This window comes from Acartia tonsa, chromosome 13 (genome assembly GCF_053477335.1).
Source record: "Acartia tonsa isolate MP-2025a chromosome 13, ASM5347733v1, whole genome shotgun sequence".
NCBI lineage: Eukaryota > Metazoa > Arthropoda > Copepoda > Calanoida > Acartiidae > Acartia > Acartia tonsa.
In genome coordinates this window covers 18,523,916-18,542,302 of record NC_137272.1, presented here as the reverse complement: position 1 = coordinate 18,542,302, position 18,387 = coordinate 18,523,916, and the positions used below count along the sequence as shown (strand labels likewise).

Here is an 18,387-nt window from a genome sequence, read left to right as displayed (position 1 = left end):
AAATTGGTGTTCATTGTTGGATAAACGGCATTTTATTGCAAAAGAATCAGTATAAGACCGTGACGTATGAACACACTGCCAAAAATAACCAACTCAAATGTCATTTTCACATCTTTATTGATAATAACATTAAAAAAATACATACTTGATCAGCAGAGAATCAACATAGGAATAAATGACCAACACCTGGCCCTCCCACCTTATCTAGGGATGGTTACCTTTCAAAAGTAGTTAGACACAGATGTGGACATTGCACAAACTGGATCATACACGGAAATTCTAAGATATTAATACAAAATTACTACAAAATAAACAAATAGATAATTTGAATAAAAAAGGCCCTATAAATTTGAATTACAGAAAAAGTTACTTAATAAGAAAAAGGGAATAAAAACTTAACAAATGAAATAAAATTGATTTAAATGAAAGTACCTGATTTAAGTTTTGCCTAATATTACTAAAATGCACAGATAGTATGTTTAGCTTGACCTTTTATAACCTACTGGCATTAATATGTACAAATGAAACTGGTTTTTCTTAATATTTGCTGTACAAAATAAAATAATTTTAACTTATACTATTTTTTTATATATTTTATCAAGAAACACAAATTTGATTATTTAGACAAATAATGTACAGTTTTTAATATTTTAAAAGATTTTATATAAATTTAACCCTTTTCAGACGACATTCCCCACAGGGAACAAAAAAAAAATCAATATAATTGCATTTTTTTTAACTTAAATCTAATTTTCAAACAAAATATATCAAATATTAATCATATATCAGCAATAGATCTTAACTTAAATCTAATTACAAACAAACATATCAAATTAATCATATATCAATAATGGATCATCAATAGGATCTGCTGCATAAAAATCCATGATTTCCTCATTGCTACCATCACTAGCAGAACCACCATCAACACCAGCAGAACCATCATCAACAACAGTAGAATCACCATGAACAGAAGCAGAACCATCATCAACAATAGTAGAATCATTATCAACAGCAGCAGAATCACCATCAACAGCAGTAGGATTATGCTCAGTAACATTAGCAACAGCAGTACTCTCAACTGCACTCTCACTGGCAATAATCATGTCTCCATCATCTGTGAATCCACATAAATCTAACTCCATATCAATAGTAAGATTATCTTCAGCCTTGGCAGCATCAACACTTTGTTTAGAATCATACTCCTTGATTTTCTTCCAGACAAACTTAGTGGCCTGATCAACTGGAATTTCAAACTTCTTGCATACCTTTTTAAGATTAACCAAAGCCTTAGACTTTACAGAGGCACTGACACTATCATTCTTTAACAGCTTCTGATTTTTTATAATGGAGAAAATTCTTACAGATTCTAGATTTTGCTTTTCCCAGGTTGAAACTTGAGATGGTTTATCTCCCTCCAACTTTCTTATGGCATAACAGAAACCACTCCCTCTATAGAAATCAATAGGATCCATGTTCTCACCATAAAAATCCAAAAAATAAGCTGCTAGAGAGATATACCTCCAACAAAGCATTAGATACACATCATTTGGAGACATTCCCTCAATTAGCTCACATTCATACATGGCTTGTTTCAACTTAGGCATAACATCTTTCAGGATTAGATCATCTTGACCATTTACTCTATGTTTGACAACTTCATCCTCCAGGGCATCTCCATTTGGCAATGTACAGCACATTGGATCAAACTGTATACCTATGTTGTGATAAAAGTCAGGTGAAAGCACTGCAGGTTCATTGAAATTATAACACAAACCTTTACCTATATCTCCAGGATCAGCTATTCTTAAAGACTTATGCAAAGACTTTGATGTCAGCAGTGGTACATTACCAACCATAAACTGTAGGCATTGCCTATCACTCAAGCTTCCACCTCCAGTCAGACTGCGCCATTTAGGTAGTAGTGAAAGCACCTTATCTGAATTCCAGTATTTGTCCTTAGTGTAGCACAGGAGAGTCAGCAACTGTCTGGGACATGTAACATAATCTGCTTTGACAGGTAATTCAGCACAATCCAAAATATCAGTTATAAGCATACTAATCCAAGTCAGAAAACTGTTTGGTGATTTTTTTGTTACAATTATAGCCATCCCAGGGGTAGGAGCAATAAGCATTGTGAACAAAATTTGACAAAGCACAGAAACTTTCCATAACATCATCCCAGAGTGTTGTAAACACATTGAAAGATTCTCATTATCATCACTAACTCCATGACCATCAACAAACATCTCTGTATTGTATACCCCAAGAAAATGGAATGCTAAAGCATTCAAATTGTAGGGAACATTGGCAACTCCAACCATTGTTAGCAACACTGATAAATCAACTCCCTTGAGAACTATTCCAGAATTCTTGTTGACAAACAAGTAATTTTCAGTCATGAACTCATTGAGGGATTTTAAAATTTTAGAGTATTCTAAAGCAATGGCCAAACCTTTAAACTTTGAAAACAACACTTTGTATATGTCAGGTGTACATCCCTTGATGGAAAGAAAAAAACCTTCAGGTGTTGGTATCCAGGGAAATATTATATGAAAGTGTTTGTTGTTGAAAGTAAAGGATATTCTAGCAGGCAAGATAACATCTGAGTATTTGTTGATTTGTATTCCAGCTTTACTATTTTTAGACATACAATCTCTAACAACCCTTGCTTCCTGGGCACCTGATACTTTGATATACTGAACCTTGAGACTATAAAAGGAGGTAGGAACAGATTGGGAAATCTGTGACTCCATGTGTCTGTTGAAGGAATCAATAAAGTCCTTTACTTTATCAGTACTGTCATCATGAAAATTGATAGTAGTAACTTCACAAGCATTGTCAGAACTTTCAAGCTTCTTGATAAAATCTTCCATAAGGGCTTTATATGAACCCCCAGCAACATCTACAGGCTGATAGTTTATTTGTGATATTAAATGCTGAAGGATGCATTTTTCCCCTGGGTTCATTTCAGCTTGAAATAAGTTATTATCACATGGCTCCTTTATAGCATTAGATTGAGGGTAGGGAATAGTGTTCATGGCAGGATTGTCAATTGTATTAAAATTGACTTCATCTTGGTGTACTTCATCATACTTTCTCACATTTAGGTGGAATGAAGTTATTTTCTCGTCCATATTGATCTAAAATAAATATAAATAATATTTGAAACATATGAATCACTTAATTAGAGAGTCATAGTATCAATATAAGCATTTATATGTCTTACACTTTTTACCTTTTTAGGGGAGAATCTTATTACTACCAACAAGAAGAGTAGATTAAGTTAGTAAATAATAGTATAACATACATTAAATTTATGAATAATTCATAGCCTTACATGATTTGAAAGACTAAGAATTAGCCAAACTAATATAGAATATATATATACATGTATAGTATAAGTAATATTGAATATGATTTTGTCTTAAACTCACATAATTTGCAAGTTTAAGATCTAGACAAATTCAAAAAAAAATGATCTGATTAGACTACATTTTCAATTAGTCTTTCTTTGTGTTTATCTGAATTGAAATCAAGCTCAGACTCATGAGCAATTCGAACTACTTGTTTTTTATTTCTTTCAATAGTCTTCTTGGCAAATGAATCACCAATTGTATACTCTATAGTAAGTCTAGAACCTGAGATAGCCTTTACAAGCCCATATTTCCATGGTATGGATCTAGCATGAAACACATTTTCAGATGTGTAAAAAAGAACCACATCACCTATCATAACCATGGAGTCTTCAAACCATTTTGGTCTCGGAACAAGAAGATGAAGCTGTTTTGCCAATAAAGAGAAAAAAGTCTCCTGAATTGATGAAATCTTGTCTATGATCGCTGTAGGAGCTGTATCTAAGAACAACGGACCTGCTAATGAACGCTTACTATTGTATCCACACAACAGAAGATTAGGGGTGATTACAGTAAACTCAGGTGAATTAACTGATCTTGCTGAAGATCTACAGATAGGTAAACTGTTTAAATGATTTGAAATCTGAGAAAACAATGTTTCCCAACCTAAAAAACTCATTAGGGAGTTGCCCTTCCCCAGCTTGGCAATCAAATCCTTGACAAGACAAATGCGTCGCTCCACCTTACCTTGGCTAGCGTGGTGTTTGGCTGCTGATACTATAACAGTGCAAGAAACCTTTGAAGATGCAGAGTTAACAAATGAGTTAAGACTAAATGTGACTTCTTTCAATTTTTTGAGTTGAGATCCCTGATCCACAATCAAAATGTTTGGTGCTCCATACCTGTTACTATGTCTTGTAAGAGCCAAGATGACACTTTCTGTTGACCAGCTTTCACACATTAAAACATTTGTGCTGCCTGTGACAACACAACAAATCACTAGAGCTGGACATCTCATGGTGTCTTTACCTCTGCTCTGAAATCTGGTTTTTGTGAGAAAATCCTGTGCCAGATCAACCATAGCTATAAAAAACGCTGGAGCAAATGTTAGCCTAAGCGAACTATGGTTTTTCATAGCTTGATTTAAAGTTCTCTTTCTTATGATTTTGCATTTTATGCAATCTTTGATTATTGCTGCAATAACTTTTCTGCCATTGATAACATGGAATCTTTTTTGGATTTCAAGATATGTAGCTTCTACACCTCCATGAATTGATAAGCTGAAATGAGCATAGATACAATAAGAGTAGAAGATATCAGAGGTAGATAAGACACAAGGAGAATGAAAGCTTAGCTGCTTTGAACCTAACCACTCCATTTCAAGCATATCTAAATCATGCACACTGACAGATTGTTCATTAGATATTCTACCTTTGTAAAACAAAACATTTTTGTTCAACTCATAATGTACAAGTTCTTTGCTGTTTAGAGAATCCAGACATTCTTTAGTTGCAGTTTTATCCCAATAGGCATTGAGAGTACTTTCTGCAACTGCTTCAAGGTTAGCAATGTGTGTGAGTGAATCACTAGAAGTAATAAGTTCAACAGAATCAATTTGTGATTCCACATTCTGTGGAGCATCATTACATGTGACATCTAAAGAAACTTCAGATCCAACTGTTAAACTGTCAGAAAACAAATCTTCTGATGGAGAAAATTTTTCTCTAGAAGAAGGGGTTATGTACGGAGCAATGTCTATTTGATTCATGGCTGAAAATCTGAAAACAGGATCATCCATTTGTCCAACTGTTTCACGATCAAGAATACAGACTGGGCAGCGTAAGCTCATGGCTGATTTTACTGCAACATTCCTGGTGTTAATGTGTGTTTGATGGAATAACTTATGGCAGAACTTGGAGCAGATTTTTAGAATAGAATTTCCTTTCTGCCATCCTTGGTAAACAACATCAACAAGATAAGGCTGTTTTACGTTGTGTTGTGATGCATAGCATTTAACAACAGATGTCTCAAATTGTACTGAAGAGGATGGAGCTATAGCACACATTACTTTAGAATTTGAAAGGGAATGATCATTGTAGATCATATAGTTTGATGTATCATTACCATCATTTCTGATAAAGTCTAGATCAGCAAGAGCAACTTCATCTAAGTAATCAGAAATCTCTGACTTTGATAAGGAAACATCCTCAAACCTAGTCAAGTCCATTTCAGAGATATTCTTAGTCATCCAGTCATAACCAGAATACCATTTGGAATTTACAGATATATCTTTAGGACCAATGTTTCCCTTGGTTAGACAATCTGCAGGATTAAGTGTGCCCTTGCAGTGAGCTACTTGAACTGTAGTCTCTCCACCACAAACTTGTCTTATCCAATCAAAAAATCTTCTAATAGTTAGCACACTATTAGAGACATAAACCTTGTTTCTAGCGTTTTCATTGGACACCCAGCAAAGGGTAACAAGAGAGTCTGTAATAAACAGTATATCCTGATATTTCTTCTTTTGGAGTGAAACAACAACAGCATAGCACAACTCAGCTGCCAATACTAAGGAATGCAATTCATTCCTTGGAATTGACATTCTCAGTAACTGAGATTTGGCTGTTAACAATCTTACTGACCAATTGCCAGTTATTGTAAGATAACTTTCATAAACTGCAGCTCCACCACATTGATCACTAGCATCAGAACATACAATGAGCCTGGCTTGCAGAGGAACACAAGCATCATCAGGTATTGTTGTTCTGGGATAAGTGATCTTAAGGAACTGTGGCCATAACATGAACTGAGTAGTCCAGAACCTTCGCTCATCGTCAGGAATAGGATCCTTAAAATCAAGATGATTTAATCTGGAAGCAGCACGTTTATAAAATGCCTTGACAGGCTCTGCACAACCAGTACAGTCGTAAAATTCTCCTATCTTAGAGGCAACATGCTTGCGGGTCATGACAGGAAGAGAGTCGCATAAGTCTTTTACTTTCTCATCTGAATCAGCAGGTGTAGCATTGGGGGTTTTCTCCCCACGCTTTTTAACTCCAAAATTTACTTCGGGAAGATTAAGACCTATTCTATCAGCCTTTGGAGACCAGGCCATGCCAAGAACACTCATGGAAATACCATTCTTACTGGCCTCTGGTGGAGGATCCTCTTTGGAAAAAGCAGTATATTTCAGATCCATGCCTATGTTTGTAAGGATTTCCTTTACCTCCTGGACTTGTTGTTTACACAAAGCAATGGAGTCTTGACCAGGATTTAGGTCATCAACAAACAAATCATTGGAGAGAGCCTCAGAACCAAGTGGGTGAGATAGAGCATGATCTTCTCCAGCTCTTCTTAAAGTTTCAGCTGCCTGTGGACCAGTAGAAGATATTCCATACCAACCACGACACATTCGGTATTTGTCAGGTGGTGTATTTTCATCAAGACTTGGGTGGTAGACAAAAAGTGAGTAAGGTGCACAAGAAGGATCCAAATGGAGTTGATTGTAGAGCTTACTCACATCTGATGACCAGACTTCTTTAGAAGAGCGAAATCGAAGTAAAATGGAAAACATTGAGTTTAAGCCTGAATCAGACTTGGCAACCGCAAGATTTAACATAGTAGATGAAGGATCTACTATGAGGCGGACCGGGGTACTTAAAGAGTCTTTAAATACCGGCCGCCAGATATGGAAGTGAGTAACAGGGGCAATGTTAACTTTTTCAATGATTTCAGGATCAGAGTCATCAAGTTTTTCAACAAACTTTAGATCAATCAATTGATTCATAGCATTGCGTATTTTTTCCTTCATATCATCACTTTTCCTAGTTTGCTGCTTATAAACAGCCATAGCTTGATCAATGTTTGAAGATTTACCACGAAAGTGTTGAATTAAGAAACGATCAATGTCAACAGTGAATGGAAGACTAATTAGAACCTTTCTTTGAAGATAATCTATGCGAATAGAAGATTTGATTAACTTCATTTCCTGTCTTTCTCTAACAGAAGCGGATTTCAAAGTTGGAGATCCAATGCATTTACGACATGCTTCACACTCTTCACATCTGTATGATACTAATGGCTCTTCATGATCAAGAAGTTGTCTAAGTTTGGCAAGAGGTACCTTGGCTTTAAACTGAGTAACACAAATGTGTTTTGGAGTGTGAGTACACGAAGGTTCAAGAAGAAGAGATGTTTTGCTTTCATTCTTTGGAAGCAATAGAGAGATTTCTTGACCTGACAATGGAGTTGTCTCAAATTTGTGAGACATTGAATGAGACATTTGGACTGTCAATGGTTTTTTAGGTAATGGAAGCTCTGATAATGTCATCCAAGGGGAACCTTGATAAGCATTGACAGTTTGTGTCAAGAGAACTGCCAATTGATTGACAGACACATGGCCATAGGTCTTGTTGATAGCAGAAATAATGTGGTGAGCTCCACCATAAGCCAGAGTTGATCCATGTATGTCTTGAAAGGGACAACGATAACATCCAATCCCTGATGGGGTTGAGAATTCAAGAATTGGCATTAACTCAGGGGTTTTCAATCCTAAGATCATGTCAACTTCACATCCTCCCACAAAGGGAGGAAGACACTCATTTTCAGAAACTAAGTTGAATTCAACCGCTTCCTTATTAATAGCAGCCCAGGGATATTTAGGGATATTGGATGTGATTTTGTCAATACCTTGGAAGGCAAGTTGCCACCAGTCGCCATTGCGATCTGGGCCTAATTGACAAGAATATATTCCATAATTAGTCCACATACTAACATTTGCAACACCACTAATACGTTGGTTTTCAGGATCAATTGTCTTGAAACCAGCTTTCTCAGCAAATGCTCCCCTAACTAAATTTCCACTTGCGCCTGAGTCATAAAAACATAAACTTTGTTTGTCACCAATCAGCAATGCCTGAAGAATGTAAACACTTTCATTAGAAGATTCATAGCGAGTGGAATCAGGATTTACAGTTTTTCCTGTTGAAGTATCAAATGATGGTACTTCCCTGGAAGCATCAAAGGAAGATTTTGATTTTGGAACTACCCTTGAAGAATCTGTTGAATTAACCTTGTTGAATACAATTGCATTAAATTTCATGGTTAATTTTGACAGAAGTTCTGTGTCAATGATTTTTAAGTAGGATCTTGTAACTCTCTCAATCTCTGCAGGAGAGCATTTCTTATGATCCCAAGTGCAAGTCAACACATTTAAGGGTTTAGCCTTGCCTATTTGGCAATCTGAGCATAAGAATCCTTCTGGGAGTGATGCAAGGGATACACATGATCCTTTGTTGGATTTAAAACAGTCAATTCGAAAACATAACCAACATATTTTGTTTTCAATACAGAGTGAACGCCTCTGTTTGTTTGAGCAAGTCATGAAAACCCTACAATAGCCAAGCTCATGTTTATCTTTATGGAATGGACAGGGAAACACAAGAGACCGACTTGAAGTGTTGACGGCATGAGTTGAAGTTTCAGATGCATCAACAACATTCACAGTTTTGCTCTTAGAGGTACCAGCTCCTTCCCTTAGTGATCTGATGCTGGATTTAGTGGAAAGTTTTTTCCATTTATGGTCTATAATGTCCTTCAGAACAAAGAAATGGAACTCACCCTTGGATTTATCCAAGGCTTTTTCCTTCTCAATTCTTTCACTAAATGTGTCTATGATTGGTTCTGGCATGTGTGAGACTAACTGCTTCACATATGTCGATGTGAATATTACAGTATTAAGATCATTTTTGTTGATCAGATCTGCCTGACAAAGACTTTCCACTTGGAGAAGACATTGATATACCTTTTTATAGTAATCAATTTGTGAATGATCAGAAGAAGAAGGATGTCGGAGTGAAGCTATTGCTTGCAATCTTGACTCAGCAATAGTTCTTAAGTCTCCATAGCGATCAATGAGGTGGTCCTTTATTCTATCTATACTATCTTGAAAGGACTCAACTTCTCTTTTGATGGGATCACTTAAATAAGTGGTGTAAATCAACAGGGCTTGATCAGCTGGGCTACATGCTTTCTCTGCAAATCTAAAGAAGGTTGCCAGGAAGGTATAAACCGTTTGACCATATGGAGAAGCATCAAATTTAGGAAGATTTACAGACTTAAGAAGACTTTTTTCAGAAGACAAGTGAAGATGATTTGCCTTGCGTTGTTGAGTCACAGACAATTCCCACAGTTTAATTTTTTCCTGGGTCTTATCTATCTGCTCAATACATTTCTCGAGCCCTATTTTCTCAGCTCTTATTTCTAGGTCATCCAATTCCTTTTTAAGAGTTCTAAGGGAGACAAGTTCAAAACTTTGTATCTCAATTACTCTTGCACGAGAAGTGGTATTATTTACCTCTTCTTGTACAATTTCATTGATCTGTTGGCAACAAAATTGAATTTTTCTAGATAATCTAGAACGACTTGACATTAGTCTACTAGAACCCTTTGTAGATAATGAAGAACAATGATCAACAGAGTCTATAGAGTGTTGGATTGAAGAAAAATCAAGCTGGATAGGTGGAACTATTGTTTTTGGAGCTGTAGGATTTTCTACTCTTGTAGTACCTTTTGCATTCAAATCCTTTGATAAGTCATAATTATCATCAATAAGGTTATCAGATGTAACACCTGAATGCTTTGAACTAGGGCAGGAGTCTTTCATATGAATGAGAAAATCTGATCTTAGTTCCAGCACCTGATTGGAAAGTTGTTCAAGACTGTTCTTGAATATTTTATTATTTTCATGCAGGACTTTAAACTCCTCAACAACAGCTTCCTGAAATCCTAGCAAGCTTTTACGCATCTCATTTTTGGATTTAATGCATTTAACTTGAATCATATTTGATTCATGGCAGACCTTATCCTGGATTGTTTTTTCAAGTTTTGAATCCAAATAATTTGAAAAGTTTGAAAAATCCTTTTTCAAATCAGAACGGAGAGCAGAAATTTTATCCTCACAGTTTTTCTTACATTTAGCAAGCTCATCTACAAGCCATTTTTTATCACCTAAAGAAAGATACTCTTGGCTAGAAGCAGGTTGACAATTTTGTGCATGCAGATCAGAGTTATGCAATTGACGAGGATCATGGGTCTCAAGATTAGAGTTATTGTCTCTGTTCATGGGGACAGTGTTATCAAGAGGTTGTGAGGAAAAACTATGAAAATATTCCTGATCTTGTGGTTTTGGGAGTCCAAAATTAAATCTAACTTCAGAAGATTTATGTGATGAAGATTCATTCGTGTGGATATTTATGAAAAATTCAATCAATTTAGGAATCTTATTTTCCATATCCTCAACAATTTTTCTGTCCTCAGCATTCATATGGAGTGGCAGCTTTCCTACCCAATCCTGGAGATCACTTAATTGCTCAAGAATTTGAAAAGTACTTATATTAGCAAGAAGTGTTGGATTTTCAATTCCTTCATAGAGCTCATCAATTTTTATTCTGAATGAGACAAGTAGCTCATGTTTGTTAACTTCACCCGAAGAGGAGAAACTTTCATTGAAAACATTATCTTCAATAGCAATATCATTGTTATCCCATTCCAGGGATGGTTGAAACGATTCAGCTGGAGGAAGTCTATTTTTAGCATTTGCTTGAAGAGATATTTGCTGTTCCTGATCATGCTGCACTTGGGGAGAATCTGGAAGATAAGTATTGGCAGTAGTATTGGGAACATAACTACTAGATGAAGCTGTCGGGAACTTATTCCTTTGAAATATGCGGCCTATTACTGAGACTGGTCTTTTTGGAGAAGAACTCGACAATGGAGAAGTTAAAACAACATCCTTATCTCCTGATCTGCTTGAAGAAGCAATGTGATCAACTGAAAACTGCTTAGAGGAGTCCTTAGGTGACTTTCCAGATGAATCAAGAAATTGTGTAGGTAGTGGCGTGGCTACTCTAGGAGATTGTGTTTGTGTTGGGGGGGATTTTTGAAAAGAGTTCAGCATTGTTTCCCCTCCCTTACTTATCAATGAGAAAGCTTTAGAAAGTAGGTTAGTGGGGGGTCTGGTTTGTTCCAGAATCCGGGTAGCCATCCCCCCTTCAACTCTACTTTGAGAATTATTTGCCATGGAGGGGTGGGGTAAAGCTTGGGTATGATCACCCTGGTCCTCCCCCACCCTTTCCACAGACTGAATTGTACTTGAACTTCCATCAGAAGGCAAGGATTTGGGTTGGTTACCCATCCCATCCCTTCTTGATTTAGATCTTGTTTCCATAGTACAAATTCAACAAATGAGAATCTATTAAATTATGTTTGTATATCATAAACTATTATTTAATTAATGATTCTTCAATGTAAATGGTGTATTTATGTTCTGTTAATATCAATATGGTGCTTACTTAGCTATTGAATTAACCTACTGTACATAAATACTTAATAGGAGTGAAAAATTTTTTTTTTTTTTCATGCACAATCCCTTTAAATGCACAATATTATGAAATTTAAAATGAAGCAATTTTTGTTTACACTCCCTTTAAATACATAATATTCAAATTAAAATGTAAGTATTTTGTGCACAATCCCTTTAATATGAAATTTAAATACAAGGATTTTCATACACAATCCCTTTAAACATATATTATTAAATGCAACAATAAAGAGAAATAATGTGCGATCACGCACCCGTGTGTCTTTATATTATTTCAACACAATAATGCTTTATCACTCTCAAAATACCTTGCCTAGCTTTACAGACGACTACAAAACCTGCGTATTTACGCAACAACACATTCAATATATATATATAAGTACATAAACAATGATATATTGATACTGCAACTCTTGGGTTTAATTAAAGTCTTGAATTGTAAAAGCCTAGGCCTGTTTACGTATGTGGTCGGAGGTTAAGCTTTGTTGAAAATTTGTCGACTAATACGGATAAACTATTCCGGCGATTTTTGCGTAGATATATGCTTAAATATCTATTATTTTAGCTACATAAATTTCACATAAATGCAAGTAATATTGAATACTTAGATTTCTATAGTTTTAGTAATGACTTTGAAGAGAAATCGACGTTTTTTCCATAACCATTGACAAATAAATAGATATAAATAACATTTGAAACATATGAGTCACTTGATTAGAGAAACATAGTATCAATATAAGTATTTGTATGTCAATAAATGGAGTAATGCAACTGATATGACTTTAAATAGAAATCGACGTTTTTTCCATAACCATTGACAAACAAATAGATATAAATAACATTTGAAACATATGAGTCACTTGATTAGAGAAACATAGTATCAATATAAGTATTTGTATGTCAATAAATGGAGTAATGCAACTGATATGACTTTAAATAGAAATCAACGTTTTTTCCATAACCATTGACAACAAATAGATATAAATAACATTTGAAACATATGAGTCACTTGATTAGAGAAACATAGTTTCAATATAAGTATTTGTATGTCAATAAATGGAGTAATGCAACTGATATGACTTGCGTTTGCAAATATTAAATTTCTTTAGAGAGGTTTAGTGACTTTTTCAGATTGATCTTTCTAAACTCAAATTCAAATAAATATGTGAAATGATTTGGTTATTTTTGGCAGCGATTTAAATTGGTAGATATTCTACACAGATTTCTTGTTAAGAACTACCAGGGAAGCTTTACTATTGTCATAAATAGTTATTCAAATAGCCTTTGGTAGTGCAAATAAATAAATATAAAGGCAAAGACTTGGGTTAATCACCCACCCCTTCCCTTTAATTCAATCAAATTTTGACATTTAAATCAGAATTGTTGGATAAACGGCATTTTATTGCAAAAGAATCAGTATAAGACCGTGACGTATGAACACACTGCCAAAAATAACCAACTCAAATGTCATTTTCACATCTTTATTGATAATAACATTAAAAAAATACATACTTGATCAGCAGAGAATCAACATAGGAATAAATGACCAACACCTGGCCCTCCCACCTTATCTAGGGATGGTTACCTTTCAAAAGTAGTTAGACACAGATGTGGACATTGCACAAACTGGATCATACACGGAAATTCTAAGATATTAATACAAAATTACTACAAAATAAACAAATAGATAATTTGAATAAAAAAGGCCCTATAAATTTGAATTACAGAAAAAGTTACTTAATAAGAAAAAGGGAATAAAAACTTAACAAATGAAATAAAATTGATTTAAATGAAAGTACCTGATTTAAGTTTTGCCTAATATTACTAAAATGCACAGATAGTATGTTTAGCTTGACCTTTTATAACCTACTGGCATTAATATGTACAAATGAAACTGGTTTTTCTTAATATTTGCTGTACAAAATAAAATAATTTTAACTTATACTATTTTTTTATATATTTTATCAAGAAACACAAATTTGATTATTTAGACAAATAATGTACAGTTTTTAATATTTTAAAAGATTTTATATAAATTTAACCCTTTTCAGACGACATTCATTCCCAATGATGGTACACAAAATTACTCATTCTCTAGCGTAAAATTAGTGGTTGAAACGTTTGAACATTCAACTTAATAAACCAACCCATCAAAGTCCCCAAAGTCAACGAATAAGAAAATGTGATTATAAAACTTTAAGGAATAGTGTAATAAACAGCCCAATGTTCTCTTTCTATCTGGAAGTAAGCAGACTTGAAAAATGAAAACTTGTAATAGCTAGATATTGGATGTATGATAAAATGCCTTGGTGTATTTTCAATTCCGCACATTTAAAAAAAAAATATTAAAAGCGAATATTATTACAACAGCACAAACTGCCCAGAGAGAGGGGACTTTGGGCTGTATATCTTACAATAGTCCCCAAAGTTGTATTCTAATGTTTTCTTATTCGTTTGCTTAACAACTTTAGAGACTTCTATTGAATTTCGATTCGTTGGTTCAAGAAATTCGTGGCTTAACGTTTCAACCACTAATTTTAATCCAAAGAAGGGATAATTTTGTATATTATCATTGGGGATAACATTAATTTATCGACTATTGTCATATACCTTTTTGTTATTGTGTCTTTTTGCAATTGTGAAACACTGATGATTTGCGAAATTGATTGAACACCAAATACCATAGCTTGCCAAAATCAATTACTCTAAAGGGAAGATAAGATTTAATTGGTTCCAATTTTTTTAATTTAGGGTTAGGTCGATTATTCGAGTGTCAATAAAAAGTGTCATTAGTTTATGCTGACTTTAAACAAAAGTGGCCATAACTGATATTTTATCGAAATGAATTATTCAAATGAAATATTTGACTCGTCATTATGTCGACTATTAGACTTTAAATAAAAGTTGTCATAGCTGACTTATAATCAGCCTAAATATATAATAATAAGATTAATGCTATGTATGCTATTGTGCTTTTGTAAAGTACAATCTCGTAAACTGATCGATTCTCAAGGAAGCTTACCTTTTCCAGGCAGGTTCTTGGCTTGTAAATCAATCTGCTAGAGGTAGAGTTAGATTTTAGAGTAAAATAGTAATTTGAAAAAGGAATAATTGATGTCTGAAATTTTCATTTCATTCTATATACCAACAAAACAACCCTATGATTGCACAACCTTTGTCTGAAAGTCTGAACTGTTTATGAAAGTATTTACGCCTGTTTGAAAGGGCCAAGGCATTAACCTTACCTTTTACTGTTTCCCTTCCGAAAAAAGGAACGACCGGAAAGTTTTATGTTTACCGTCTTAAAAATACGTCGATTATCCATCTCTTTTTTAGAAGTTTTCTTTCCCACTTTTTCTCTCATCCCTCCGTTTTGGATGTATTTTTTTATGACGTCACACGTGACACTTTCAAGCACTTCGAAAAAAGCAGATATGTACTAATTTTGCCATCTTTAGTATGACATAGAAATATTCATACTTACCCTGGGGGTCGGTGGCTAAAAAGTTTTATAGTATGTATAAATGATGTCTCTCAAAAACGGTTTATCGCTCATTAATACATTAGAATTAAACAATATAGAATGACAATAACAATAAACAATAAACAATAACATTAGGTTTTATATAAATTAAATGTATGTATTATAAATTCAATATCTATTGAAAAAAGTATAGATTTTCGACACTTTCGTACCCTGTTGATCACATATATCCCTCTTCACTTAAATTTTAATTAAATTGAAAATAAGGGGGTGGAATAGTTTTTGTTTGTTTATCACATTTGATCAGGTTAGGTTAGGTTATATTGGGTACTTGATAGCCCTGTAGTGTTAGGGCACCGCCATCATTGGCCCCGTAGAGTTAGTGCCCCCGCAGGGGTTAGGCTTAGGAGATAAAACTCTTTGGAGGGATTGGCATGCATACCCCACCCCTCTCAATATAGCCTAAAACTTTCACTAAGCTTACACTAAATTTCACTGAATATTGAAGACGAGGAAAGTCCATCAAAAAATCAGCATGTTACGTCATAAAAACGAGGTATTATCCATCTCTTTTTTTATGGGTTTTTTCCCCACTCCTCCTCTCCTCATCCCTCTCTTTTATGACGTCATTGTAGGACTTTCTTCGGTTTCCTGATTATTTAGAAAGGTGGATCTTTCTAGAAATACAGACAGGCTATCAGATAAAATCCTGTTACCTACTTAGTAACCAGTTTTACTTGCTTATCTTAATCAATATTTACTGTTTTGTCTCTTATGGGCATAGTTATCCTTGGCCTTGCTACAGTTGTAAGTGTTTACGTATTGTCCACTCTAATTAACCTAAAACAAGTCGATATTAAAATTCTCAGACGGTCAAAACTATTTGAAAATTGAAAGTGAAAGTTGGTCTTCTCTTGGTATATCGATATTTTTTTCACTTTTAGTAGTAAAGCAACTCTATAATATGATTGTCTGTCCTTTAAGAAGGCTATTGGGGAAGCATCCAGTATACAACTTACTTAGTCCATTCGTCTGTAAGTCTATCTGCAACAGATATACAAAAATGTTTTTTTTAATTTTCATTTGTATTATTTTCATTTTTGTGACCAGTGAACATCTGCTCTACGAGTCACTTTGTCCGTTTATCCATTTATTATTTTTTTTGTTCTTTCGCAACTTATGGATGTTGTCATCTTTATAGGTTTATTTATTGACCTATCTATATAATTTTATTGTTGTGTATGTATCTTATAATGATACTAGCGGCTAAGCCCCCTAGAGGCCTCTAGTGGCACTTTCAAAGTGTTTTTTTCTATTTCTATGTTAAGTCTTTACGTAAAAAATGGATTTCTTGTGATTTCTCTTGAGAAGGTGGTAGTACCCTCCCCCAAAATAGTTATAAACATTTCTGGGACCTATGAGAAGTTATCGTGTTAAGGAGAATCCGATTGGTTCAGCGGTTAGCGGGATCCTTCGGAACAGACAAACAGGCAGACAAACAAACAAACAGACATCCTGTTATTTCATTATAAGGATTGTCTTACAGTTAACTATTCTTTGTCTGTTTAAAATGTTGCTACGCTACATATTCCAAGATATAATAAATAAATAAATAAACTAAAAGATTATTATGTAGATAGATATGATAAAGGATATATATCTATAATTATAAAAAATAAATATCTTTCTATCTATATGAATAGATAGATAGAATTGATAGATATTTTCTCTAACAATGAATAAATAAACTACTGATATTATCTATTTATCCTAAAATGTATGTTCATCCTTTTTTTTACATATAGCCAGCATAATTTTATAGAATCTTAAATAATTTATATTATTGCATCTGAATACTGTTCAAAATTTTAATTGTAAAAACAACTAAAGTCAAAAAGTAAATGTTCAGTGATTATAAAGAGATAGAGAAGGGTGTGATAAATAATAGAAAACCACGAAACCTCTTTCGGTACAAGGCATAAAAAAGGTACTTGCTATGTCTTATCTTGGCTGGTTGTTTTATTTGGACACTATCGGTTTGAAAGAGACAAATCAAGGGTATAATCTTTACAATTATTTGTCAAAGTTTATCAGGGATAAGGAAATGGCGCGAAGCTGAAAAAAATCCATCATCTAATATTATCTATCTATGTAATCAATGGCGTGCATAGTGATTCATCAGGATATTGATTAACAATTTGGAGGTGAAAAAAGGGAAAGCAGGCTTTACCAATTTCAATTTTAAGGGAGGGTTTAACAGTAATACGTAGCTTGATTTGTCAAATCAAAAAACAGTTTATCAATTGGTCTTTCAGAAAAGCTTTTACTTGGTTCGTTTAGGTTTTTGGCTCCTTTATTATGTATCAATTAAGATTATTATTTAGATTTTTTTTCTTAATATTGCTTTGTAATCAACCAATTTAATATATGTTAATCAACCTCATAAAGCAAATTTTGTAAGATCGCCCTTAAAAGAAAGCGAAAGTAACATTTTTAAATTAGTTTTAGGTACTGTATATATAAGAAAAAATGGAGGAAAAAAATTTGAAGATAATTTGAAAACTAAAAATCTTCTATCGTATAAAAAAATCTTCTAGCACCAATTCTTTAGTGTCTGAAAAGCCTGATATCAGTAAAGTATTAAATAAATTTGGTCCTTGTTTTCTGGAAACCGATATCAGATTAACAAACAAAAATGGGGTAAATCCATTCAAGCAAAAATTATGGGTGCTTTCCCTCAGAGTGTCAAGAGAGCAAAGAACCTTCCCATCCCCCCTATTTTTAAATCAATTTGAAATAAAATATTGGTGATGGCTAGCATATCATCGACATCGACACATTCAAATAATCAACAGAACATTGACATTATTAATGTCAATTACATGGCTCTAAATATAAGTGGCCGTGGCTGATATATTATGAACATAGCGTTATTGCTGAACCTCGTAAAAGTGTCTGACTATGACGTCAGAAAAAATTTACAATTAACCAATGAGAAGCCAGTATTCATTGTAATTGACCAATGGTAAAATATATAGCGGTCTCTCATTGGTTAATTGTTAATTTTTTCTGACGTCATAGTCAGACACTTTTACGAGGTTCGTTATTGCTATGACAACATTTTAATAATAACATTATGACCATTATGTGTAAACAAGAAATTTTGT

The 18,387-nt window shown here is 34.0% G+C and overlaps 2 protein-coding genes across 2 annotated transcripts in view; one reads left to right on the top strand and one right to left on the bottom strand.

Moving 5' to 3' along the window:
• LOC145335185 (monocarboxylate transporter 12-like) overlaps positions 1-18,387 on the top strand; it is a 239,039-nt gene that overhangs the window by 167,284 nt on the left and 53,368 nt on the right. The gene's annotated exons all lie outside the window — the stretch shown is intronic.
• LOC145303978 (uncharacterized) lies at positions 16-13,639 on the bottom strand. The gene is made up of 4 exons (XM_080145693.1): positions 13,536-13,639; positions 13,249-13,382; positions 433-3,143; positions 16-279 (listed from the first exon to the last, which is right to left on the bottom strand). Exon 3 carries the CDS (start codon positions 3,135-3,137, stop codon positions 834-836), a length of 2,304 nt encoding a protein of 767 aa, XP_080001819.1. The 5' UTR covers positions 3,138-3,143; positions 13,249-13,382; positions 13,536-13,639; the 3' UTR covers positions 16-279; positions 433-833.

What these genes read in the sequence shown, in the direction of transcription:
- LOC145303978 (XM_080145693.1), bottom strand. Translation starts at nt 3,137, where the DNA reads ATGGACGAGAAAATAACTTCATTCCACCTAAATGTGAGAAAGTATGAT.